At 55.6% G+C, this 1,018-nt stretch overlaps 1 protein-coding gene across 2 annotated transcripts in view; it reads left to right on the forward strand.

The window, feature by feature from the left end:
• Positions 1-1,018, forward strand: part of LOC107104837 (sentrin-specific protease 7-like) — a 10,798-nt gene that overhangs the window by 7,443 nt on the left and 2,337 nt on the right. For both annotated transcript variants that reach the window (XM_015404955.1, XM_015404956.1), the window contains 4 exons: positions 356-414; positions 486-602; positions 675-797; positions 867-959. In XM_015404955.1, the coding sequence (XP_015260441.1) occupies positions 356-414; positions 486-602; positions 675-797; positions 867-959 (392 nt within the window). The remainder of the gene's footprint in view (positions 1-355; positions 415-485; positions 603-674; positions 798-866; positions 960-1,018) is intronic.

Here is a 1,018-nt window from a genome sequence, read left to right on the forward strand (position 1 = left end):
GAGCTACTGAAGCTACGTGTTGACAGAACTTCCTACTCAATGGTTCTGGTCCGATCAGTTGATGGAACTCTCCTACTCAATGGTTCTGGTCCGATCAGTTGATGGAACCCTCCTACTCAACGGTTCTGGTCAGAACCTGGCAGAGAAGAACCATGGTTCTGATTCTGATCTGGTTCCGATTGGGTTGGGCCGGTTCTGGTTCTTGTCCAGTTGGGCTGTATCTGGTTCTGGTTCTGGTCCGGTTTTGATTTTTAGCAAAGCTGTTGATCATTGAGGGAAATCTTGGATGATTCAGCTGACGGAGGTTCTGCTCACCTGCTGGTTCTGGTTCTGACCCGGTTCTGTTTACCGACAGGCGTCCGGTCAGTCAGGCGGTACCAGGAGTTCGGCTGGTCTACAGCTGCTTCCCAGCAGGTAAGTCCAGTTGGATGAGCCGGTTCTGGTTCTGTTCCGGTGGGTCCGTTAACCCTGGGCCGTGTGTGCAGGCTGATCCAGTACCCCGTGGTTCCGGGTAAAGGTCGGATCTCTGTGACCCAGGAGGACCTGGCCTGTCTGGAGCCCGGAGAATTCCTGAACGATGTCATCATCGACTTCTACCTGCGGTACGGCGCCGCCTGTCCCTCTGAGCGCCTGCAGTTCCCTCCCTGACCAGCAGGTGTCTCCTGTCGCTGCAGGTACCTGGTCCTGGAGGGCGTCAGCGGTACGGTGGCCCAGAGGACCCACGTATTCAGCAGCTTCTTCTACAAACAGCTGAGCAGGCGGCGGGCGGCCGGAGAGAGCGATGCGCCGTCTGTCGTGTAAGAGCCGCCGTCACCGCCTCTGATCAAGTGATGATGTCACTCTGATGTCACTATTCTGCTTTGCAGCGACCGTCACGCCAGACATCAGAGAGTGAAGACATGGACGCGTCACGTGGACATTTTCACCAAAGACTTCCTGTTTGTGCCTGTCAATCAAGAGTGAGTTTCTCTTCTGGTTCTGGTAGGCGGGTCTGACCTGCTCTTCTGGTTCTGGTAGG

This window comes from Cyprinodon variegatus, unplaced genomic scaffold, assembly GCF_000732505.1.
Source record: "Cyprinodon variegatus isolate N-32 unplaced genomic scaffold, C_variegatus-1.0 Scaffold1910, whole genome shotgun sequence".
Taxonomy (NCBI): domain Eukaryota; kingdom Metazoa; phylum Chordata; class Actinopteri; order Cyprinodontiformes; family Cyprinodontidae; genus Cyprinodon; species Cyprinodon variegatus.